This window comes from Typopeltis vanoorti, chromosome 10, assembly GCF_054136105.1.
Source record: "Typopeltis vanoorti isolate ZY-2024b chromosome 10, IOZ_Tvanoo_1.0, whole genome shotgun sequence".
NCBI classification, from domain to species: domain Eukaryota; kingdom Metazoa; phylum Arthropoda; class Arachnida; order Uropygi; family Thelyphonidae; genus Typopeltis; species Typopeltis vanoorti.
Window position 1 is genome coordinate 80,989,407 of NC_143558.1, and position 26,915 is coordinate 81,016,321.

Sequence of the window (26,915 nt, forward strand, 5' to 3'; positions counted from 1 at the left end):
TTGTTATTGCCATGGAGGTATATAAAACCAAATGGCTTTGAAAGTAGGTGAAGTGAATTGGTAAGAGATAGGTCATTAATCAACCTAATTATTCTCTACTCTGAATCAAGTATTTTTAGGGAGCTTTTAGAGACACCATCCCAGCGAGAGCAATATTCAGTAGTTGGGCAGATTTGCAGTTAAAGTAATGCCATGAGCAAAAGAGGAATCCCAATTTTCTGGATGACGAGGAGACAATAGTTGTAAGGTGTTCATGCCAATAGAGGCTTAATGTCAGGATGGTGCCAAGAAGAGAAATTTCATCTTGTCTGCAAATTTGAGTATTGTCTAATGTAATACTAGAGTAAATAAAATAAAACAGAACTGTGTTTTGCTAGCTGAAATTGATAAGATTATCTGACCTTATCGAAGAATGCTTGGAGATCAGAATTTAGGGTAGTGGAGGTTAATGCTCTGTAAGTTGTAGTGATTTGTGGGGTAAGGTTTGTCAAATGAAAAGGTGAGGTAGTGTACTACATCAGCAAAACTGTGTATTGGATTAGTGGTCAACTGAAATGGGTCATTGATGTGCAGAAGAAAGAGAGTGGGTGAGAGAACATAGCATTGTGGAACCACAGCATAAGTTGCATAACAGGGAGTAGGGGGGGCAAGTAGCCATCCATCAGCGTATCTAGTCAGAAAGTTGACAACTTAGTTGCAAAAGTCATTTAGCAGGTGCCAAGTGGGAACTTAACAGGCTTTTGTGCCAGACCTAGTCAAATGCCTTGAGATTCACCAAACTTTTACTTGGTATTAATCTAGAGATGAATAACATGTAAGTAGGTCCCTTGTTGATTGGTGGTGGCAAAATCCATACTGGCAGTTATTCATTAGATGGGTCTTTAAGCAACATACCAGTTTGGTGTTGATTGTTTTCTCTCCATTTGAGAGAGAGAGAGATTGGACAGTAGTTTGATTGATGGCAAGGATTTGTCAGCCTTCTTGGCAATGAGTCGAAAATGGGATCTTTTTCCAGGCTGTAAGGAGAGATGCCAGTGGAATAAGAGAGTATAAAAAGGTGACATAGTACAGGATGCAACTCTGGAGCACATATATCTTCAGGAGAGGGGAACACCATCTGTACTAGGAGGCTTTTGGATGTCTAATTTGGACAAGATTCTTCAGATCTCTTTCTGACAAAAAGACAGTAGGGAAAATTTCCAAGATTAACGATGCATGTATTTCAGGTAAAGTGTGAAGCCAGGAGATTGGCTTTTTCTTAATGCAAGAACTGTCTGGGTGTAACAGGGGTGGAAAAGTTGTTAGAAGTTATAACCATCTGCTTTAGCAAGAGACTAGAAGGTTTTACTGCTGTTAGGATAAAATGTAAGTTTCCTTCTTTTGGTTCTTTTGAAAAGAACCAAAAGAAGGAAACTTGCATTTTATTTCCTTTTGAAACTGCAAAAGAAGGTTTTGCAGTTTCAAAAGGTTTTGGATGCAGTGATAGTTTTCCTATAGCTGTTTGGAAGCTTTGGTATAAGCACTAAAAGAAGATAGAGTTCTTGATGAATGCCAGTTATGATATGCTTGATTCTTCATTTGTACAGCCTTGGCACACTTTTTGTAAAATCAAGATTTAGATTAGGGATGGTGATTTAGAGTGGAGTGGGGAATATATGTTTCCATCCCAGTAAGGAGTGCTCTGGCAATACATTCATTACATATGTTGGAGTTGGAAGACCATGGACAATTGTCCCACTAATGAAATGCAACTTAGAAGTTACAAAGGTCATCCCACTTGGCATTGTTATAATGCCAGACAACTCTTGATTGAGAGTGGCCCTATGAATGTTGTTCTGTGGGAGAAAAGTTAAGCTCTAGATTGTCTGAATTGCCTATAGGACATACAGCATCACATTGTACTTAAAAGGGTCATTGTACTTAAGGATGTTAGGAGAGCAGTTGGGGGGTTATTTGGTATTCTGATAGGCATGTGAAAAATTTGTGTTGGTGATGACAAATGTTTCAGAATCTCAACTTGCTTAGTTTATACTATTGGAAGAGGAAAGCCAGTTGGTATTATAAATATTGAAATCTCTGAGGAAGATAACATCAAAGATTTCAGAATGGTTAATGGCAATGGAGAGACAGTGGATGAATGTGACTGAGTGGACAGAGAAATTTGCAGTGCAAGATAGTCAAAGTCATACAATTCCAGGTTAGATGCTCTGTCATAGTAGGTCAGAGTGAAAATATGCACAGACACAACCCTTGATTCAAAAGGATTTGGGAAATTGGGTCATCTCAGATTTCCAAAATACAGAAAAGGATTTGTATAGTTGCAAAACCAGCGATTAGTGCTTGAAGAGGTTTCATTTGAGTGTCTGCAAGGAAAAGTAAATATTAATAAGTTCTACACACACACAATACATATACAGTAGAACTTGATTATAACGATCACGGTTACAGCAAATTCACGTTTATAACGAATAATTTTGAAGGTATATTTGAATTACATTTGATTTAATGCATGTATTTCGTGTTTATTACGAATTCGTTTCACAGGAATAATGAACGAATAATACACGTTAGTCGTTCCTTTACTGACTGACATTTCGCATGTACGAATTTTCTGGTTGTTGAAAAATGTTGGGAGTCAAACGGAAAATTTTATCGGGTTCCGAAAAAGTAGGAATTATACGGGAGGTGGAAAGTGGCCAATCAAATCTGACAGTAGCAAAAAAGTATGGTTTGTCCCCATCTACAATATCAACAATTTGGAAGAATTGCGAGTTGACTGTTAAAACTTTTGAAAACAATTTATCGAAGTGTAAAAAACTTAAAAAGTGTAATAATAGTGACGTTGACGAGGCATTTCTTTCATGGTTTAAAGTGCAAAGAACCTATTAGTGGACCAATTTTGAAAGTTCAAGTCAAAAAATTTGCTGTTCAACTTGATTATAGCGATTTTAAATGCAACAATGGGTGGATTGATCGCTTTAAGAACAGAAACAATATTGTCTACGCAAAAGTAAGTGGCGAGGCATTGTCCATTGACAAAAAAGTATGGTTGTTTCTGACTGGATCTAGAATGTATGGCCAGACATCAAATGAAGGTATGGATACAACAACATTTATAATGCAGACGAAGCAGGGATTTTTTATAATTTAACGCTCGATAAAACTTTTCAATTTAAAAACGAAAAGTGCATTGGCGGAAAACTTATCAAAAATAGACTTACAGTTTTAGTTTGTACGAACATGACCGGTAGCGATAAAAGAAAGCTTCTTATAATTGGAAAATCGGCAAAGCCTAGATGCTTCAAAAACATAAAGAAACTTCCCATTGATTATACAGCGAATAAGAAGACCTGGATGACATCTTCAATTTTCGAAAATGAAACTCGCAAGTGGGATAAAAATCTTCACAGTGAAAACCGGAAAATTTTGTTATTGATAGACAACTGTCCTGCCCATCCTGTGGTGGCTAATTTAACAAACATAAAACTTGTTTTTTTGCCACCGAATGTGACATCTGTCTTGCAACCACTTGATCAAGGCATAATTAGATGTTTTAAACCCCATTTTCGTTGTCTGTTAGTATTGGAAATGATAGAACGCAGAGAAAAATCCACGGAAAATGCTTATGCTTACGACTCGAAGATCAGTGTACTTCATGCAATATGTTTAATGAGTGATGCTTGGAATTTGGTGTCATCGTCTACGATACAAAACTGTTTTAAGAAATATGAGTGTGAATCTGAAGAAGATGAAGAGGAGAACTTACCGTTATCGGTGTGGTTAAAAGCGCGAAACTTGAACAATTTTGAAACGTGCACAGAGATTGATAATTTTATAGACATTGATAATGGCGTCGCAATTTCGGGTATACTGACAGATGCTGACATCTTAAAACAAATCTCTCATACACCAGAAGAAGATAATAGTAGTAGTGACTCCGAGGAAGAAAATAGCAGTGATGAGAAAATCCTTACCTAGTGTGAAGCAGAAAGTGCTTTACATATTTTAACAAGATTTATGGAATCACGATCTGTGAGTTCAGACGACACATTCAAGCATCTTAGTGGTATAAGGAACAATTTCAAATGTATGAAATATGCGTCTTGTGCAAAGCAAAGCATGCTTGATGATTTTTTATGTAAAAATGTGAAGTTTTAAAAATATGTTTTTGTTCTTTATATGTATGTATGCACACATGTATTTATTGTTATCCAATATGCTGAGAAAAATCTGAAAACATTTTTAATTCACTCAAATTATGATCTTCTTGGATATAACGAATAACGGTTATTACGAACAAATATATGTGGTCCCATGGAATTCTTTATAACCGAGTTCTACTGTATATATATATGTAGAAAGTATTTTAACTTGGGTATATTATGTAAATAGAATTAAAAACCAAGTTTATATAAAATTACTTGGTATCTTAAATATATATATATATATATATATATATGAAAGAATGATCATTAACTCGGTTAACATACATATTTTTTAAAAAAATTGAATCACTAGAACCAAGATTTAAGTAAAAAGGTTTTAATATAAAAACACGACTAGTTTCGGCTTGTAAGCCTTCATCAGGTGACATTATAAAAGAAAGAAAAAACACTAAAACACTGAAGCTTAAATAAACTAAGAACATCATAGAGAGTCTCTATACATAATTGACAATTGACATTAAATCGTTGCGGCTGTATTTAAAGCTGTTCTTTCATTTGTTGTATTGTTGGGAAAGTACGTGCTAGTAGCATCTCGTGAATGCCAGCACATGATTACAGCTGAATGACTATCTGGGAGGTTGTAGCTCAAGTTATTATTTAGATGAACAGGATTGAAGATGATTTCTCTAGATTCCACGATTTTTCTCTCTAGTTCATCGTTGCAACGGAAGATGTTAGTAGATTTTTCCCAGCAGACTTTGTGACTTTGGCTTTTCTTAGGATTAGCCGAGAAAAGGATGTGACTTGATAATGCACTGACTCGCTGTCTCTTGTAAGTAATGTCCCTCATGTGTTCTTCCATACGCAATTCAACAGATTTGTCTGTCTGCCCAAAATAAGGAATATCACAATCACACAATATTTTATATACACCAGGGTATTTGAGATGATGATGACAAGGTTTTGGGTGGCTTATTAAGAAATGGATTTTTGGAAGTGGAGCAAACAAGGTTCTGATATTGTATTTTCTTAGAACTTTTGCTAATTTATGTGAGATTGTACTTATGTAAGGAATAGATATATATATATTGCCTTTGAATCTGTTTGTTTCTTCTGAACGATGTCTAGGAGAATTAAGAAGGAATCTTTCAATAATTCTCTTGGAATATCCATTAACTTTGAAAGAAGTTTTGAGATGGTTTATTTCTGTAAGCAGTTCATTTGGGTCATCCAGAAGAGAACGGGCTCTATGTCCCAAGGTGGAAATTATTCCAAGCTTATGAGGAGGGGAAGTGATGGGACTGACTATGCAGATATCTGTTGGTATGTGTGGGCTTTCTATATATCGATATTTTGAGTTTACCAGAAGAGCGGGTCAGTTTGCATCAAGAAAAGGCAGGGAATTATCCATTTCAAGCTGCGGCAGTAAATTTAATACTATGATGTCGGCTATTGAGATGTTCGAGGAAAACCATAAGGGAATCATTTCCAGGCTCCAAATAATGAAGACATCATCTACATAGCGTTTCCAAACTTTAGTAATTAAAATTAAAACTTTTTAATATATATATATATATATGAAAGAATGATTATTAACTCGGTTAACATATATATTTTTATGAAGAATTGAATGACTAGAACCGAGATTTAAGTAAAAAGGTTTTAATATAAAAACACTACTAGTTTTGGCCTGTAACAGCCTTCATCAGGTGACATTATTGAAAAAAGAAAAAACACTAAACACTGATGGTTAAAAGACTATGAACAACTTAGACAGTCTCTATACATAATTAGCATGAAAACGTTGTAGTTGTATTTAAAGCTGTTCTTTCGTTTGTTGCATTGTTGGGAGAGTATCACTCTCTTTTTAATATATATATATATATATATATTAAAAAGAATATCGACAGATGTGAAAAAATAAAAAAAGCAGTTTTGTTGCATTCAAAGTTTGACTATGAAAAATGCTAAATTTCCTACTATGATGATAATTGATCTTAATGTATTTTTTTTGTTGTTGTTGTTGTTTTGTTTTGTTTCTTAATAATAATGTTATTAAATTTTAAATTAATAATTGAACATATAGATATAAAACTTAAAATGGAAATAAAATAGTCTTATTATCAGTACAAAGTTTATAACATAGGCTAAATAAAAAAATTAAAAAAAAAAAAACACATGCTGTGTTTAGAAAACTCCTATGAAATCTGAGTTTCAAAAAGCAAAACTCTAAAACTTTGTCTAATTAAATAAAACTGTCATAGAATAATGCAAATACTCTTTTAAGCTTTTACAAAATCATCTATTTTCTCTCACTGCAGTGACTGACCCAACACAGGTTGACCTCAGAATACATATATTATTTTGCATGTAAAAGAAATTAATAATTTTTTAATTAAATTTCAGGTGTCAGTTTGAACAAGAATGTCATGTGGTGGAAAATTTATCTCTTAGGAGCAATAATAAAGGAATATTGCCATCTGACTGGATTTTCTTACCTATTCTTCAGATTTACAGTAATTCTAAAACAAGGTTAGTTAGTTAGTTGAGAAGTTGGTCTGCAAAATAAGGTATTAATTCTAAAAACAGTATCAAATTAAGTTTGTCAATCACATATATTACTTGCACCAATATTCCTCTAATTTCTCAAAACAATAGCATTAATCAAAAAGTGAAACTTTGATTAATGTAACTGCACAAGAATGGAATCTTTCCAGTATTTCTGCCTTTGCTTGAAACATTTATCTGAATCCTTTTTGAAATGCCTTAAAAGCATTTCCACTTAATTTTGTTTCATGTCCTTGACCTTATCAAATATGTATGGTGCTTAACTTGTTTTTTTTTTTTTTTTTTTTTTTTTAGGAAGGAAAAATAAAGTTAAATATAGCAAATACAGGGTGTTTCAAAAGGGGAGTATACAACTTTGAATGACAATAGAAGGTTACAGACACAGACAGTTTCCTTTTACAGAGCTCTAGATATAAGCGTATGGTGGTTTCTAGGGACTGATATACTTACTGTCTACACTGCATAAACGACCCATTTTCCTCAGAATTTCAATGCCAAATTTCCAGCCAGAATCTCAAATTAACTTCCCTAAGAATGGACAAAATGAATCTAACAGATATGACTACCTTGAGTAATTCCTCAGACGTACCATCTGTAATCAATTTCCTGCCACACATGGAAGAGCATATCTGGCATAACTTCATCAGTGGTGGTAGTAATTCTGGAACACAGCTCATCATTTCATCAAGTGTTTGTACCCCCCACTGGTAGTGGGGGGTACAAACACTTAATCTTTTGCAAAGCCCCACAAGAAAAAAATTGAATGGTTTAGGGTTGGGGGAACACAGTGGCTATGCTACAGGCTTCCCTCTACCAATTCATCTGCCTGAAAATGGGTGTCAAGGTACGACCTTATATCTGTCAGATAATGAGGTGATGCTCTTTGTTTGCCTGAAATAGAAGTGTCCATCATGGTCATTGTCCTAATACCAATTAGATACCCTTGTAGCATGTCCAGATACACACCACTAGTAACAGTAGACTCTATAAGGGTCCATATGCTTTCTTCGTGTGCAAAAAACGTTAGCCTTTGGGGTGCCGTGAAACATGTTCTATGATGTTGTATGGATTTTCACTTCCGTAAATTCTGCAGTTGTGAGTGTTTACTTGCTGACTCCATGAAAACTTATCAGTGAAAACGATCATGTCCAAAAACTCCTCATTTTGTTCTATCCTACTGATCATTTCCATACAGAAATTCTGGCATATCTTCTTTTTGTCTTTCTTCAATTGTTGTATGAGGGTAAATTTGGTTGTCTTGGTCTGGTTGTCTTTCCAGGGCTTCTCTGTAAACTTAGTTGAACTTCTTCCACAACAACATCAGCAGCACACGACCTTTCCCATTGAACTTGGATGACGCAGAACAGCCTTTTTCCACAAAATTCTTGTGCCACATGTAGCTCACGTGCCTACGAGGAGGTTCTTTGGTGTATTGCACATGAAAATTCCTCTGAACTTGTATTGCAGACTGTTTTTTTTTCTCAAACCAAAACACACGTGTTTTGGTTTGGTTTTGGTTTGGCATCACACCATCAAAAGTCGCTATTTTCAAATGGTGTGACGTATCACACCATCTAGTTGTCATTTGGCAATAAAGTTATGTGACCAAAAATTGATGTTTCACTACATTATGACACTCACTCATGCAGCTTTTGTACATCTTCTGAGTTATTCTCTGTTCTCCTGCAAAGTTGTATACGCCCTTTTGAAGCATCCTGTATAGTGGTCCATCAACAGCAGCACATTCCTAATATCATGAAGTTATTTCAAATTCAAACTTTTGTTTGGGTTCTTGTTGGATAAAGTATAAGAATAAGAAATATACTTCCTTGTCAAGTATATTTTATTTTCTAAGCCACCAAAAAATTCATCTCCATGTCTCACATCCAAATTATTTTAACAATATGGTAATGCATCGTTTTATTGCTTGTATATGAAAAATGTGACATCTACCATTGAACTTTCAGTATCACCATAGACAAGAAGCCACTACCCGGGGTTTTGGGTTGTGACGGCTTCTTATCTTCATGTAGTACACATAAAGTTTCGAATTATGAGATTTTGCTGTGTTTACAGCTGAGGTTTGGAATAGTGGTGGACTTGCCTGCAACCTAGTACAGCTGAGGTATTGAACAACAATGAGCTCTAACATACTGCTAAGTAAAGGCAAGGTTTGGAATTGCACTTGATTCTTGCCTGTCATTTCGTATAGCCGAGGAGATATAACATTGGTTGGCCTTTCACAAAAGGTCACCACTGTATGGCTTAGTGCTAATATCACTTATTATATACCACTGCTTTAGTACTGCTGAGATGTTAAAAAGTAGCTTTTTGCCTACTGCTTAGTACAGCTGAGGTTTCAAATGTGGTAGGGGGTTCTGCCTATCACTTAATACAGCCTTATTTTTAGAGGGACCTGTGGCATAGTATAATTATTAAAAACAACACGTAAGTCCACAGTAATAACTTTAATTAATAAATAAGGTAGATATTTCGTATTAAAAATAAAGGGCACATAAAGTTTGCTCTTCTCCAGAAATCTTACAAGAACTTTCCATCATTAAAAAGTTAATGGTATCTAATAATTACCACCCTAATCAAATCCAACAGATAATTGAATCTTATGTTTCAATACCTAAGGTTTCTTCAACAGTTCGCAGAGTTCCAATCCCCTACATTCCAGGAATCTCAGAACCTACAGGTAGAAATTTAAAAAAGTACCAATTGATTCCCACTTATATTCCTATCAACAAAATTTCTTCCTTATTGCCTTCTACAAAAGGTAAACTGTCATCTCTGTCTTTGGCTGGCGTTTACAAAATTCCTTGTGAATGTGATGTTTCTTATTTTGGACAAACTGGCCGTTCTGTGGAAAAAAGAATTAAAGAACATCAATATTTAAATTGTATGTGTTTTTGGTCATAAAGTGTTACAAAATAAAGACATTGTTACATAGACCATATATTTATAACGTACTTAAGCTCTTACAAATTGCCTACCGGTTTCGCTATAACTGACTAGCTTTCTCAAGGCTTGCATAGTACAAAAAAAGGTAAATGCAAAAAAGGTTTAAAAATAGAAAGAACCGTTAGTACCTGTTAGGTAGCTAGGGTGACACGTTCGCGTGACATAACTACTCAGCATCATGAACACGCGTTACATGCAAACGCGTAATATGATTATTTGCTTACTGTAGCTCTGTTGAACTGAGGGAGTTAATTAGATTTTTCCAGGTATCGTTCAGAATGGCCCCTTGATTTCTGTTTAGGTTACTTCCTGTACGTAGTACAACTGCCGCTTCTTTAAATACTCGATGTCTGTAATCCTCATCTACATAGGGCATGGAGCTGTTATTCCAGTCTATAGTGTGGTTCGAAGTTGAAAAGTGATGTGCCAATCCTGAGGTGATCGTTCTGTTGTGATTAACATCGCCTACATGTTCTTTCTGTCTTATTTCCAGGCTTCTCGAAGTCTGTTCAATGTAGGAAAGACTGCACGTGCATGGAATATTATACACACCTGGATATTTATAAAATGGCACACTGTCTTTAGGAGATCTTAGGACCTGTCTTATGCTATTTGTTGGTTTAAATACAACCCTGATGTTATGTGTCTTTAACAATTTTGCAATTTTTGTGGAAGTTGAACCTATAAAGGGGATGACTGCTGTTGAAATTTGCTGGGCGACTGTTCTTTCTTGTTGGTTATCTTTGTATAGAAATTTGTTGATGATGATGTGTCTAGGATAACCATTTTGTGATAGAGTTGTAGCTATTTGAGACAGTTCTGTTTGAACTTCTTCCTCATCAGAGATAAATTTTCTAGCTCGATTTCTTAGCATGTGGATGATGCTGTGTTTCTGTGACCTATGATGGTTAGAAGAGTAATGTAGATATCTTCCAGTGTCCGTTGGTTTCTTGTAAATCGACAGTTTGATACTGTTTCCCTGTCTTTTTACTAGTAAGTCCAAGAAGTGTAGCTGTTCGTTATTTTCTACTTCTAGAGTAAATTTTATTTTATTGTGGAGTGCATTGATTCTGTTAACAAACATATGTAGGCTTTCTAAGTTGTCTTTCCATATAATGAAGATGTCATCCACGTATCTCCACCATATAAAAAATTTAGGAGTAATGCTCGTGAATATTTCATCTTCAAATTTCTCCATGAAAAGGTCTGCACATGGTGGCGACAGAGGGCTGCCCATGGCTAGGCCTTCTAATTGTTTGTATATCTTGTTGTTAACTTCGAAAAAATTTGATTGTAGGCAATGCTTGAATAAACCTTTGATTGTCAAAGGTTTTTAAACCTTTTTAAACCTTTTTTGCATTTACCTTTTTTTTTGTACTATGCAAGCCTTGAGAAAGCTAGTCAGTTACTAGCGAAACCGGTAGGCAATTTGTAAGAGCTTAAGTACGTTATAAATATATGGTCTATGTAACAATAAGTCTTTATTTTGGAACATCAATATTATATTGATTACAACAAACTTCAGAAGTCTGGTCTAGCACAACACAGTATTACCACTACCCATAATATCTAGTAGGATAAAGCTATTCTACTTCATAGATGCAGGTTCAAATATGAACGCCTCTTTAAATAAAGTTGTGAAGCTTTTTTACACCGACCGAATTTAAACCGAAATGATTGCCTCTCTCTCTCTCTCGAAGATCTGGGAGACTTTTATTTTATGTAATCATTAAAAAAACTAATTATCTTAAATATTAATTATTTATTAATTTCTTTCATTTCCTAGCTCGCGACAACATTGTATTTTAATAGGTGATCCACCGAATATTCATTACTTGTATTCTATTCCTATCTGTTTGTAACACTAAAGATGTGCTATTATTTTTAGTACGAATATATACCTTATTTATTAATTAAAGTTATTACTGTGGACTTACGTGTTGTTTTTAATAATTAATACAGCCTTATTCATTTTAGAAATTATGGACTTTACAACTGTGTTACAAATAACTTTTAATATCCCGACGTTTCGATCTTCATATTAAGATCATCATCTGGAGCATATACAAATATACAGGACAAGCTAAGTTACATTACATACAGTAAGCTAGAGAAGCAATGAATTGATCACAAGTTATTCTACCTGCATGACCTCTAGTGAAAAAAGAAAAAAAAATTATTTATAAACTACATCAAACTAAAAGAAAGGTTAACACAGCCTTAGTTCTGCTGCTGCTTAGCAATGGAACCAGAGCTCTTTTTTTGATCTCTCATAAAGTACAGAGAGAGAGAGAGAGAACAAATTATGTTAATTTCTCATAGTTTTTGTAGCCAGGTTGAATTTGAACAAACTCAATGCCTTAGTAGAGGTCAAAACTGGATGTGATAATGACCTTCAATTAAACATGGCAGCTGTGCACATCCTAAAGGAAGTTTGCTGTACATTATGGGATACCTGGCAATTTGAGTTGAGAAGTTACTTAAAGTTATTTCACACTCAGTCTTTTGTTTGCTCACTCTTGGGTAGAGGATAAAAACAAAAATATAATTTCTTGTTATTTATAATTTACTTATTTAAATTTCTACTTTGTATCCTAAAGGAGGAGATAATACAGGATGCTATTATAGAACGCTATCATAGTATCCCGTGTCACTTTTGTTTATGTCATCTATTTTCAATAATTTTCTTTTATATCTCACATTATAGTTTTCTAAAGCTGTTTAATTTTCGTGTTTTGGATGAGCTGAGACTTGACTTACTCTACACCCAGAACACATTTGAGTCTTGTGGCATCAGTGTCTTTGAATATTTTTTATATGGAATATTAAATTTATATATTTATAAATTTATATGGAATATGTTCCAGCATAAAAATGTGCACAAATTCACATGGAGAGAAGAAGCAAAGAATAAGAAAAGTCTCATTGACTATGTTATTGCTGATAGTGATGTTTTCTCCATGGTGCAGAACACCAGAGTGTACAGAGGATTTGAAATTGGAAGTGATCGCTATTTAGTCTTAAGCAGGATAAAATTGAATTTCATATTGAAAAGAACATGTAGGAAAGTTTTAAAGCGAATAAAAGTTGAGAAGCTCTCAGATCTAAACTGAAGACTAAAATATACAAATATTATTCAAGAAAAAGTGAAAGAGTTTGAGAACAGGAACCAAACTTTGGAGATTCAGTGGCAAGCCCTGAAGAAAACACTGATTGATTCAGCCAGAGAGGCATGTTGGTGAGGTTGTCTTCAAAGATAGAAAAATCAGAACTCCATGGTGGACACAGGAAGTGAAGGAAAAGAAGAAAGCATATCAAAAGTTCCTGGCAAATAAGTCAGCTTGTGCTCTTAGAGAATATAGAGACAAATGTAAGAAGCTAAACTCTGTGTAAAACTAGCTAAATAAAAGAGGTTGTTGAAGAAGCTCAGAAATGGAGGAAAGAGTGCTGTAAAAGAAATTAGAGATGATAAAGGTAACATGAAAACAGGAGAAAAAAAAAAGATATACTGAAGTATGGAGTAATTATTTCAAAAAATTGTCAAATGAAACAAGTAGTGATGACAGCACAGTGGTAAAAAATACTGAGCAGGCATGTAGTCAGGAATACATATCCATATTTGAAGTAGAAAAAGCCATCAAAAGCCTGAAATGTGGAAAGGTAGCAGGAGTAGATGATATTCGATCAGAAATGCTCAAGTATGGAGGAATAAAAGTCTTACAGTGGCTGCACCGCATAGTTCAGAAGGCCAGGACTATGTTGTGGAAGAGAAGCTTGGTGAAGAACAAGATGGATTCAGGCCAAATAGATGCTGTCAGGATCAGATTTTCACTTTACGACAGATAGTTGAGAAATCATGGGAATATAGCAGAGATCTGTATTTAAGTTTTGTAGATCTGGAAAAGGCATATGACATGGTACCAGGAGAGGAGCTATTCAAAACGCTACAGTTATATAGTGTTAATCGGCATTTATATCAAGCAATGCTTAGTCTTTATTGAGTTGTAAATCAGTAGTTAGAATTGAAGGAAGTACAGAAAGATGGTTTAACATTAAATCTGGTGTCAGACAAGGATGTACATTATCCCCCTCTGTTATTCATTATCTGTATGGATCATATTATGAAGGAAAGTGGTATTAAACCTGATATCGAAATTGGAGATGTTGATGTCAGCTCTTTTCTTTATGCGGATGATGCTATACATCAAATAAATCTGCTACAAGTCTGCAAGATTCCCTGACTAAATTGAATAACTGTTGTAATAGATATGGTATGAAGGTCAGCATTAAAAAGACAAAGACAATGAAAATAGGCAGAAACATTGAAATTATCAACTGCATTATGAATGGAGAACCTATAAAACAAGTAAAACATTTCAGCTACTTAGGCATGATTTTTAGTGAAGATGGTAAATTAAATATGGAAATAGAGAACAGAATCAACAAAGCTGGTATGGTAGGAAGTCAACTGAATAAATTTATATGGAATAAGAGATAAATTAGCCAAAACACTAAATTAGCTGTATACAAGACAGTGTTCGAACCAATTTTAACTTATGGATCTGAGAGCTTGGCCAAGGACTAGAGATCGCAGATACGAGAGTCCTGAGAAAGATTATGGGCATGAACAGATGGCATCATTCACAATATCATATTAAAAATGAGGATATTAGGAAAGATCATGGCTTTGTCAACATCTAGGAATCCATTAGCAGAGCTAATCTCAGGTGGTGTATGTGGTCACTGAATCCGAATGGTAGAGGAAAGATTAGCAAAACAAGTGTTCTCTGCCAGGTTGGCAGGAAAAAGACCCAGAGGAAGACCAAGATGTGGGTGGATTGATATAGCAAAAAGTGCCTCAGAAGACAGAAATATAAGATCTGATAATATTAGAGTCTTGACAGGTAAGAGACTGATTTGGAGGAAAATTGTAGATAGGAAGTTAGTAATGATGAAATTTTTCATGTAATACTATAATATCGTGTACACCCCTTGAGAGTATATATCAGGAATCTGATGATGATGATGAGACCTCGAGGGAGTAAAGGACTCATTGAGGGAGGCTATAAATCACCTAAACCTGCTATCATACCTTTCTTTAAATTCAATTACACTAGATGCACTCAGTATCCCTAAGAGCAAATTATTCCACTCACTTATGAGAAAAACCTAGCTCTTACCCCTTTCTTGACCGTGAACAAACTTACCTTCCATGGATGCCCCCGTGTTCTCTCCCCGTCTTCCATATAACAAAAAATGTAATCATTTGAAATGCTATAACACCCATTCAAAAGTTTATAGACCTCAGATCACATCACCCTTCTTTCTACTGTTAACCAGAGTCTGCAATCCACATACTCAAAATCTGTCCTCATAATCTGAATCCCATAATCTGGATATAATCTTTGTAACCCTTCTTTGCACCCTTTCCACAGCTTCTTTATCCACTTGGAACCTGGGATACCAAATCTGCACACAATAATCCAGCTGTGGTCTTAACAAAGCTTTATAAGGAGGCAAAATTGCTTTCTTATTCTTACATGTCAAGGTTTGCTTCAACATAGCAATTATCCTTTGAGTTGTATTTGCAACTTTTGCTATGTGACTTTTGAAGTTTAAATTCTTATTTACCACTACACCAAGATCCCTTGCCTCTTCAGTTTGTTGTAGCATAACCCCTCTAATATAATATACCATTCAAACTCTAATCACTCCAAAGTGCATAACTTTATACTTACTAACATTAAACTGATAGCCATTTTTGTTTGCCCAGATTTCCTATCTATTCAAATCATTTTGTAATTGCTGAATATTAGTAACATCCCTGATTGCCCTGCCTATCTTCGCATCATCAGCAAGCAATTGCACATCTGATGATAGACCCTGTTTGATGTCGTTAATGTATAGATTGAACAATAATGGCCCAAGGACTGAACCCTGAGGCAAACCACTGGTTACCTTAAATCTAGCAGATTCACACTCACTGTATACCACTTTTTGTTATCTGTCTGTCAACCATCTTCTGATCCAAGTCAAGAGATTATATTCCAATCCCATATTCTCCAGTTTATGCGACAGCCTTTTGTGTGGTATCCTATCAAATGCCTTAGAAAAATCCAACATTATCATAGTGTATCCATTCCTTTTATCCAACTCGGCCATAACATTGTTATAAAATATGAGCAAATTGCTAAAACATGACCTTCCTTTAGTAAACCCATGCTGCTCCTTGCAGAGTATAGCATATTTGTCTACCCATTTCTGTATGCAAGTTCTTCCCAACTTCTCTAAAATCTTCACTACCACACCAGAGATACTAATAGGTTGGTAGCTACACACCTCGGTTTTTGCACCACCCTTGTACAATGGAACTATCATACATTCCTTCCATTCCTGTGGTATCATTCCTGAGCTGAGACTCAAGTTATACAAATGTGTGAAAGGCCTAGCCAATTCAACTGCGCATTCCTTTAGCAAATGGGCTTATATTCCATCTCTCCCTATGACAAGTTCTTATCCAGGTTATGCAACAGCTCTTCAACCTCATTTTTGTGACTTCTTCATCCAACATAGCAATAGAACTGTGTACAATGCTACATACACCTGGTTGATATATCTGAGCAAAGTGAGAACTCATTAACTGAACAATCTCCTTAGCTTCAGACACTCGTGTACCATCTGCATTCAATAAAATTATTCTTCCACATTCATTCTTTCTTTTGCCTGCAGCTTAATAAAATTTGTTTGGATTGCCTTTAGCTTGCATGGCCAATTTCTTTTCATACTCCATTTTAGCTTTTCTCACAATACTCGTTACTTTTCTAGCCTGAGCTTTATATATTTCATAACTCCTCTCACTCTTATTCTCACAATATTCTTTTCACATTATCATCTTCTTGTGGATCTCTTGCTTAATAAGGTTGTACATCCATTTCACTCCCAACCTATTTATTCTTCGAACACTAGGGATACTTTGAGATACCACCTCATTCTAGCACTTCTTCAAAGATTCCCATGTATTGCTGACATTTTTTCCTTTCATTAACTTATACTAAGGGACCAAAGACAGTGTTCTCCTAAGTTGATCATAATTTCTAGCTTTGTAGTCAGCATGTAGCCTGTTTTAATCAGAGCTTCAATACAAGTAGATAGTTCTCAAGAAAGTACAATATGATCACTACCAATTGGTGGTAAAATAGCCATATTCTCGACAGAGATCCCTTCTGATTATGAGCAAATCCAACACTCTTTGACCTCAAGTTCCTTCTTTCACATGCTGCTTGAAAGTTGTTTTGCAACAATTCAATAAATCTTTTACTTTCTTATCATGAGATATTTCTTCTACCCAATCAATGTTTGGAAAATTAAAGTCATCCGTGATGATCATTCGCTTGGTACCCATAAGGCTAAATTGGCGATGCATTTCTTCGTCCCTTACAACTGACCTGCCAGGTCTGTAGCAACATCCCACCATATATTTCATTCTGTTAACCTCCACTTCACACCAGATAGACTCAAACTCACTACTACTTGGGATATTGTTACCATCATTGTTTTCTTGTATTTCTACCCTGACTGGACTTAAGTCATCTGATATCATTAGTAGTACCCCCTCCTCCTCTCCTATCTCTTCTGTCATTCCTAAAAATAGTATATCCATTACACTCGATCCCACTTACTATATCTGATTCTGATAGCCAGGTTTCACTAATGCCAACAATCTTAGGCCACATCATATTCAATAACCAACAAACTCAACCCCTTTGTTTCTAATTTTCCAGTCATTTGTGTGTAGACATAATAAATTATGACCTACCTATTCTTATAATTGGATATGCAATCTATTTGGTCTTGTTCTAGAATTTTCTCTTTTTCCTCCCCAGACATATTTAAAAGGTCCAAACCCAAAGCATATTTTTCGACTCCTTCGCCACATACATAACCATGTTTGAAGGCATTCATATCTACACGTTTGCATACCATAGCTGAACTTTGACACAAATTTTTCCCATTTCTCCTTTCATGATTTTTTTTGCCATTTCTTTTCTTTAATGCTTTAAAGATCTTTGATTTGGGTTCTTTTCTCTCTAAATATATGAAACGTGTATGCAGAAATTCATTTAAAGTCAATTCTTCGAGAAAAAAAATTCATTGAATGACACTTCATCAAAAACCCATAATTCATCAAAAGTATAAATTATCAAACGAATAAACAGCTCACCAAAAATGAAATTCAATGCAGTTTTCAAAATTGAGAATAAATCAATTCCTGTTTTGATTATCTCTCTACCCAGGTGTGAAGTAACTAAAACACACAAGCAGCACTGTAACCAACTTTGGCTTAGCATTACTTCACAGGCAAAGAAAACTTTAAAGTTATAAACTAGTACTTGACAAATGATGGATTCATATATGCGAGATGGGAGTAATTTTTTCCTTTCTTAAACAAACATGCTGTGAAATTATTGGACCATTGTATACACTATATCATTATAGCTCGAGTGTTTTAGGATGATTTTCTATAATGATTATAAAAAATGTATGGGTCTAATATTAAAGTTAAGAAAAAAACTACTGTTGGTGACAAGATACAGAAAAATAAATTAAAAACAGAAAAAACAAATGCTGCATAGAGATCTGCTTACCAAGTAAGACTTCAGTTTTCAATTTGGAATTATGGTGATGCTGTTATTTCCAGATATATTTTCTGTATGGTCACCTGAAGATGATTTTAGATGTACCTTAAATATCTGATACATCAACTACTATGATTTGATATTTGAGATAATAACATCTTTAGATCTGTGATGCATGCATGCATGTACACACACACACATGCATAAATATTTATGTTTGATAAATATTTGCAATTTTGATCTGCAATATGACTTTATTCCAACTAATGTCCCATGGGCAGTAATTTCAAGTGACATCACTGGGGATACTTATCTTTAATTTCTTTAATATCCAGCCAAATGTGAAAGGGATGAAATATTCCAACTACTGTCCGATTTTACAAGGATAAACCAATGAGCAGTTTTCTGCCTTTTATCCTGCAATTAGCATACTCAGCTTTTAATCCCTTAGGGCTGTTCACAGATTATCTGTAAAGGAGTTGTGGTCTTGACACCAGTTGATTTAAACTGTTTGACTTGTATCAGAAATCTTTTTTCAAAATTCCAAAGAGATGTCAATATGAATTTCATTTTAGATGCATATGTAAAAAAACAAAAATAGTTAAATTGTGCCTACTTTAAAAATGTGATGAGATAAATAGAAATAAATTTATTTATTACTGAAAATAATTGACTTTTATTTTTTAAATTTCTAAAATGTTTTTCACCAGGGGAACAAGATATTTTATTCAGATCCTTTGTTTATACTGGAAAGCATGTAAAAAATATTTTTGAGCTACTTTCAATGCTTCCCTTTAAAATAATGAGCTTTCCATTAGGAATGGGACAATGCAGGAGCAGGATTTTATGATCAACAGAATTTCTAATTTTGAGAAAACTTTGGATTTGGAAAATGTACAGTATCAAATAACCAACATGCTTATATTGATTATCAGTTATCAAGCTCATCTTCACTTTCATGTTATGCTCAGTGGCCTGCCATGGCCAAGTAACTTGGCTTTTTGGAAACCTGACAATGCTTTAATAGGTGATTAATCCTGTCTGCATTATTTGCCATGACTGTAAATTGCATGTGTTGTTCTGGACCATTTGGCTGTTTCATGGGAGGGAAAACCGTGCCACCTCCATGAGATTGGCTAATTCACCTTCAGTTGAAAAACCCTGATAAAAGCTATTCATTTCCTAGAAGGGATTCGAACCCAGTTCTTTTCAACCAAAGATCTTCATCTATAAAGAATGAGATATGGAGGCTCACTTGATTATCGATAATGGATTTATTGATGATCATAAATTAAAAAGCTATTTTAATGTTGTTTCAACAGTATAAGTTTGATATATTTCTTTCCTTGAGTGGGGGGAAAAAAAAAAGTGTCAATACAATAAAACAACAAGAGTTAATGCAGAATTAAAAAATCTTTGAGGCGATCTTGCATCTGGTTTAACATACATAAATTATTAATTTATCTTGTAATATTTATTACTAATAATAATAATAGTAATATTTACATCTGTAGATTTAAAATGTATGATTTAGCTTGAACTAATATACATATTGTAATATATTTATGCTGTATATTATAATACACATTATTAGCAGAATTATATAAACCTTACTTCATTTATTAATCATTATATTACTTATAATGACCACGTTTATTATTTATATTACTTTTTAAAAATATGTAAAGAAATATTTTTTCCCTTAAATCAATAGGAACTTTACATTAGGTATAAAGATTGGCAATATTGATTGCGTTCCAATAGAATGTTTTATATTTTTAATGCTTAGTGCAATTGCATGATTGTTGAGCTTTGTGAGTTTATTACTAATGTTTATTTTAACTGAATTTTGTTGCTTGCCTTGAACTAAACAACATGGCAGTACAAACAAGATCTGCATGCAGGACAGTGTAAAGTTCAAATGTTTTTTAATGGCCTTGATTTTTTTGAGACTGCTTGAGTGTCATGAGTGTAGCATGTATACGTGGCGAATTGCAGAAGATGTGTTTGGCAAGAAAAGATAAGTGGGATAAAATGTGTGACTAAGTGAATGTAAAACAGACTGAATGAAAGCTAGCATAAATGTAGATGCAAAAGACTGTGTATTCATGGAATGAAAGAATGTACAAATGAAGAAACAAAAGTAAGTGAAATTGTAATAAAAGAAACAGCAGAATGAGAGGGTGGGAAATTGCAGTGCAACAGAAAATGAAGTTGTGGGGATGCAAGATTTGAAGAATAATAGCTGTTTAGAATAAGAAATGAAATGAAAAAGTGCAAAAGAATAGAGTGAAAGAAATTAGAGAAAAATAGCGAGTAACTCAAGAATAGCAATGTGTATGGAGATTCCATTATTATAGGTGTTAGTTAATGAGAGTCTACAAGGTTTCTTTCCCAGGAGAAAGAATGAGCACGATAATCGATTCTTTGGATATGAGAAGTAAACAAGCAAAAGAGTTAATGATGGCTGTGGGAACAGATGATTTGTTTAGATATAAGGAGAATGTAAGGATGGATATCAGAAGGGTATATATTGATGGAAATGAAAGATAACAGCATTAGGAAGGTTGTTGGTGTGTTTGCTAAGGTATAACAATGACAAGTTGAGACAAAGAGCAAAGGAGTGCACTTTTTAGGTGTGTTACATGCACATGAGGGAAGGATGGATTTGTACAAAAGTGATGGATTGCATATGCATGGGTTTGTTGTTACTCAGAGACTTCTGAAAGGAGATGTAATGAGAAGAGTGGAATGGGTAACACTGAAGTGCTTCTCAATGAAAATAGTTGTAGGGTTAGAAACTATGAGAATGGAAATGCAAGAGGGTGCGGTAATAGGGAAGCAACGTGACATAATAAGAGTGGATGGTAGAAGTAGGGATGATCAACATAGGAATTGGATGTGAAGGGAGAGGGGGGGTTGAGTAGTTGAGTTTGAGGAAATATATGGGGTAAGTGGTGATAGTGATTGCACATGGGTGGACCTGGTGGGGGAAATCACAAGTGACATGGTTAGGACTGGTTATCAACTTTAAAGCAAACTGTTGTGTTTGTTTATGGGCATCATAAATAAGGGAGATGAAATTGTTTCACTAATTGAGTTTTTTCATCCAAAAAATTGTTGGAATAAGTGAAACATGGTTGAATGAGTATGAGGGGTATCACGGATAGGAAAATGGAAAGTAACAATTTTTTTCATGAGGATAGAAAGGATAAAAAGGAAGGACAATTTGCTGCTAATGATAGCTGGTGATTTATATCCTCATTAGGTAGAGATGCAAGAAAGAAATAGAAGTAATGGTTTTGAGGCAGTATGGTGTGAGGTTGATAGGAAGAAATATTTATTTGGATGTTGCTATAGGCCAGGGAATGTAGAGGGTGGTGATAAGAAAGGCATAAGCAACTTGGGTTGGTGAATGTGAGAAGGGTGAAAATGAATGTGTTTTTATTTGGGGGGGATGCAAAAATACAGTGTGCAGTACTTATATTAACAGTGACACATGAAGGCAGATGCAGTATAGTTCACCCACCGATTAGAGACCCTTCGACACTTCTGCACATGTCCCAAAAAGGAGAATCCATTCTGATAATAGGGTAATCAGTCCAGCTTCTGGGATGAGTTTGTTTATTATTACAGGTCAGAAAATTTATCTTTTCTTTTACGAACATTGTAGTTTTTAAAGTGTAACTATTTTGCTTGTATAACAGTTGGAAGAATGTATGTAGAGTATTAACGAAATTTATTTTTGAGAAAGTTTTCTATAAAATAAAAATAATTATACAGAAAAACAGAATTTTTTTTTTCAAATGAACTTAGATATACTAAACTTACAGTTGAGAGAACTGAGACACTTAAATGTCCTAAACCGATTAATTATTTATGACTTGTTGTGACTCTTTTAACAAACCCAAGCAGAAAAAATGTTGGAAAAAAAATACCATTATCAAATCCTTTTAATCTTCATTGTCATCTGAATTGATGTCCGAATCGCCATCACTTTCACTTAAACTGATCACCAAAGGTTCGCATAATTCTTCGATAATTCCGTCTCTGTCCCAATACATATTTCCCAATGAGGTGACACGAGAGCAATATTTTCCTCAGTTTTGAACTGTAATACTTTCAGTCGCCTGTTCTAAAAGCTTAAAAAGTTTCGACATGTCAATATCTCCAGTTACGTTGCGATGGCAAATGAAACTTTTCACTTCTGCCCAAACATACTCAATAATATTAATATAGCAATAGCAGTAAAACTACTCAATAGCATTAAAACAAAATCCGATTTCATGAAGTATTTTCCTTAAAGTTTCTCTTTTCCAAGGAAAATTAATTTTTTCTTTAAGCACAGGAATCAATTTTGGAACAGTTGGCACTTTTTTCTCGACCACGTAAAATTCATGAATAGTTCTTATAACGTCTACATCAAAATCATTCAACACTACGGTTTCGATGGTTTTCTTTCTCTAGCGCTTTTTTTAGGAGATTTAAATTTTGGCTTACCTTCACCTTTTGATTCCCTACGAATTCTTTTAACATTCGACCCCGATACGCCCGCAATGCACTTGCACGTTTTATGACTTGAGAAAGTGGGAACGAGGAGCCTTTTAACGATTCTTTTTCGCAGAATGTCAGCACATTATTCAATATTCTTTTGCAAGCTACTGAAACATTTAACAACAGAACTTGTTGACTGTACTGGATCCATCATACAAATTAATAATAAAAAAATAATGCGAAAAAGCGACAACAAAAATCAAGTTACTACTAGTACAGCACAGACAAGAAAACACGTGATTTCGCATGTTGGCGAGCAATTCGTACATCCTTCATTTCTTTCTCCCCTTCAGCATGAATCGACTATTCTTGACAAAACGCCAAGCAGAGACCTACAAACGGTGGGCAAACAATATTATCATTTGATTCAACTTCTCCTGCTAGCAAAAAATGCATGCTGACACATATTGTGTTCTAAAAAAAAAAAGTGCTGATGATCATTATGGATAATTTCAGTTATGGTAATATAGATTGGAATGAAGAGATGCCATTTGGGAATTAAGTGAAATGAATTTCTCAGTCTTGTGAGACAACTATCTTAGGCAGTATGTAAAAGAGGTTACATGAAGATCAAGATTCTTAGATCTGATTTCATCAGAGGATGTGATTGTGAATGGGATATTGCATTTCCCTCCAGCTGATAAGAGCGATCATCTGGCTAGTGCCTAGCCATATGAATATTTCTGTGAAGAAAGGATGTATGTGGGACTAGAAGGCCAGTGATTATGAAAAGTTTAGGAGAAAGCGTGGAGCTATATCATGGAATAAGGAGTTGAGCAGGAAGCTTAGATTCTATCAAAGAAATCGGTATACAAATGTATTCTAAAAGTCAAAAGGCTGAATAAGATAGATGTCAAATGGATGAATGAAGGAATTAAGCATGAAATCTGGAAGAAGGCACTGTGGCAGTACAAGACAAATAATGGTGATAATCAGTTGCATGAAAAGTATAAAGTTGCTAAGAACAGCAAAAGTGCACTATGAGCAGAAATTAGCAAATTTCTATCTGTGGCAAGTTGAAACAAGAATGATTATGGCAAGATGAAAATGGTAGATTGCTGCTGCAGAGGACATTGTTGAAATATTCGTTGAGCAGTTGATTAGGATGCCTCATCTTCATCAGCATAAAAAAATGAGAGGCTCAAGTGTAGTGCAAATGAGCACATAAGAAGTATATGAGGAGTTAATATTTAGTGAAGTAAACACATATCTAGAGATAATAATTACTAACTAAATTTATTTTGCTAATAAATTTAGCCTTGACCAAGACATCTTCATTGGCACAAACAAATACACTAGATACATGCACTTAGGCATACTATCAGGAAGACAACACAGATTGAGTATGAGGAAATCCTGCAGTCCTAAGTGGTGCCATCTATGAGTGGATTGGTGGAATCTTGCTGAAAGTCTCACTATGATGGTCTCCCAGATTTTTGGTTAACCTCCCAACCGGCCGGTGTGGATGAAATATTCAACACTCCCTAGCTTTTTTCATGGATCAAAACTTCGTCGGCATTCTACCTTTTATCATGCCATTACCTTCCTCTGCCGTTAATCTCGTTACGGCTATTCTATAGCCATTAGTGGATTAACTGTTGCTGAGTGACCTTTGTGTCCCCTCCCCCTGTCTTTACGTCTATTGTGTTGCTTAGAATTTCATTTACTGTCCTAAGTTATTTGACCTTTCTTGCCTCTAAAATGATTTATTGTGTCTCTTCCCAAAAATTGAAACGAATTTCACATATGCAAAAAAAATCAATCCTGAAATGACCACTGATCAGCTTTTGCAATGAATCTATTTAGTGATAGTAAATTTGGTGTATTTTATTCTACAAATCAGTGCACCGGAAGAGTTGCACTGATTGTTCTTTCACTTTACGTATAATAATTGAATAATTTTTTTTTCGAATTTTAAAATTTTCAAATGTTTGCTTTGAAAATATTATGTCAAATATTTATATTTTTAAATAATATTTATGGAAATAAATATGTCCTTTTTCTTTCGTTTCTAGCGAAATAGCATTATATGGATCATCACATTTCAGCTTTAGAAACAATTTTTTGTTATTCATAAAGACAAAATAAAAAAAAAATGTTAAAATGCTAAATTGCATTACTCGGTTTCCGATCATGTCTTTTTGGTATCAAAAATTTATATCCAATGATATTTTAGCAGTGATTCTTCACCTTCGTCATTTATTTATTTATTTGTATTATGCATATTACGATAATATCTAGTGCATAACCTCGTAGATATGTTGAAAATATGTGAAAAATATCATATACTGAATGATTCAACATTTTTGCTCATTTTGAAGATTTCCTAATGCTCCCCCCCCTCCTTATTCTCTCCTGGAACTGAATTGCATAACTACTCTAAATTTCTATACAGGTTTGAAAGCTTTTCTATACAGCATTCAAAATCAATTACTTCATTTTACCATTTTGACAAAAGATATACAGCAATCAGATTGTATCCTGAAGCTTCTAATTCTGTTCTATTTATTTGCAATCTAAAACCAGCTGTTCTACTGTCCGCTGAAATTATGTGAAATTTTAGAAATAATATGCTATATTTTCACCATGCAAAATTGTTTACATGCATACCACACAAAAGAAAGTTCAGTAGTATTATTTGTTTGTTTTTCTTTTAAAAAAATCTAAATATTACTTCTTCTGCTGCTGGAAGCTATTTCTGAAATAATCTATGTCTTATAAATACTTGGTAATTCTACAAATCAGTGCACCGGAAGAGTTGCACTGATTGTTCTTTCACTTTACGTATAATAATTGAATAATTTTTTTTTCGAATTTCAGAATTTTCAAATGTTTGCTTTGAAAATATTATGTCAAATATTTATATTTTTAAACAATATTTATTGAAATAAATATGATGTTTTGCTTTCGTTTCTAGCCAAATAGCATTATATGGATCATCACATTTCAGTTTTAGAAACGATTTTTTGTTATTCATAAAGACAAAATAAAAAAAAATGTTAAAATGCTACATTGCATTACTCGGTTTCCGATTGTGTGTCTTTTTGGTATCAAAAATTTATATCCAATGATATTTTAGCAGTGATTCTTCGCCTTCGTCATTTATTTATTTATTTGTATTATGCATATTACGATAATATTCAGTGCACATCCTCGTAGATATGTTGAAAATATAATGTGAAAAATATCATATACAGAATGATTCAAAATTCTTTTTCATTTTGAAGATTTTCTAATGCTCCCCCCCCCCTCCTTATCCTCTCCTAGAACTCACAGGTTTGAAAGCTTTTCTAGACAGCATTCAAAATCAATTACTTCATTTTACCATTTTGACAAAAGATATACGGCAATCAGATTGTATTGTGAAGCTTCTAATTCTGTTCTATTTATTTGCAATCTAAAACCAGCTATTCTACTGTCCGCTGAAATCATGTGAAATTTTAGAAATAATATGCTATATTTTCACCATGCAAAATTGTTTACATGCATACCACACAAAAGAAAGTTCAGTAGTATTATTTGTGTTTGTTTTTCTTTAAAAAAATCTAAATATTACTTCTGCTGCTGAAAGCTATTTCTGAAATAATCTACGTCTTCTAAATACTTTGTAATATCCTCTTAGCTGGAGGAAAAGTTGAAGGCTTATTACTCTCAGTGTTATTGAGAAGAAAGGGGAGAACACTAAAGTGCCTCAGGCTGTAGTGCAGAATATGTCAAGAATGTCTTGTTTCCTTTTTGATTGTTGATTACCTATATCCTAACAGAAATACTGTTATTTCATTTACATGCTTATACATTATTTATGCCAAAATAATTGCTTAATTTATAATGATCAGCTTCACTTTTATTATCAAAAATTAGAAATTAAATCATACAGTTATCTTGAAAAAGAGGATTCGAATTATTTTCAAAGAAAAGGTGCATATGCGTTTCATAATCTTCTTTTTTGGGGGGGGGGGGAGTTAGACCTAAGCAATCTGCAGATATTTCAGATAATTTATTTCATAAATCGTTCGCAAGACAG

At 34.2% G+C, this 26,915-nt stretch overlaps 1 protein-coding gene across 1 annotated transcript in view; it reads left to right on the forward strand.

Moving 5' to 3' along the window:
- LOC150102538 (RNA polymerase II-associated protein 1) overlaps positions 1–26,915 on the forward strand; it is a 754,864-nt gene that overhangs the window by 538,563 nt on the left and 189,386 nt on the right. Inside the window, exon 27 of the mRNA XM_090399226.1 lies at positions 6,573–6,698. Within this exon, the coding sequence (XP_090255352.1) occupies positions 6,573–6,698 (126 nt within the window). The remainder of the gene's footprint in view (positions 1–6,572; positions 6,699–26,915) is intronic.